At 60.1% G+C, this 238-nt stretch overlaps 1 protein-coding gene across 1 annotated transcript in view; it reads left to right on the top strand.

Annotated features, from left to right (window-relative positions):
- Nucleotides 1–42: 42 nt before the first annotated feature.
- The window catches only part of ST6GALNAC2 (ST6 (alpha-N-acetyl-neuraminyl-2,3-beta-galactosyl-1,3)-N-acetylgalactosaminide alpha-2,6-sialyltransferase 2), a gene marked incomplete at its 5' end in the record, with an annotated part of 1760 nt that continues 1564 nt past the window's right edge, over nucleotides 43–238 (top strand). The window contains one exon of the mRNA XM_010292815.1: nucleotides 43–181. Coding sequence (XP_010291117.1) covers nucleotides 43–181 — 139 coding nt within the window. The remainder of the gene's footprint in view (nucleotides 182–238) is intronic.

Raw genomic sequence — 238 nt, 5'->3', positions numbered from 1 at the left:
GAGTGGCTGGCCCGGGACGCGTGTCCTGCCCTTCTCCTGCAGGCTCAATGGCGCTGTCATCAAAGGCTTCGAGGAGGACGTCGGGACCAAGATCTCCTTCTACGGCTTCACAGTGAACACCATGAAGAACTCCCTCATCGCCTACGAGGAGTACGGCTTCACCCAGATACCCCAGGCCAAGGTGAGAACCTGAGGGCTTGTTGGGGAGGTGACCCCAAATTGTCCCCTGAGGCTGGGC

Source organism: Phaethon lepturus, unplaced genomic scaffold (assembly GCF_000687285.1).
Source record: "Phaethon lepturus isolate BGI_N335 unplaced genomic scaffold, ASM68728v1 scaffold42518, whole genome shotgun sequence".
In the NCBI taxonomy this organism is placed as follows: Eukaryota; Metazoa; Chordata; class Aves; order Phaethontiformes; family Phaethontidae; genus Phaethon; species Phaethon lepturus.
Note: the sequence above shows the minus strand (reverse complement) of the source record. Positions and strands in the feature narration are given on the sequence as shown.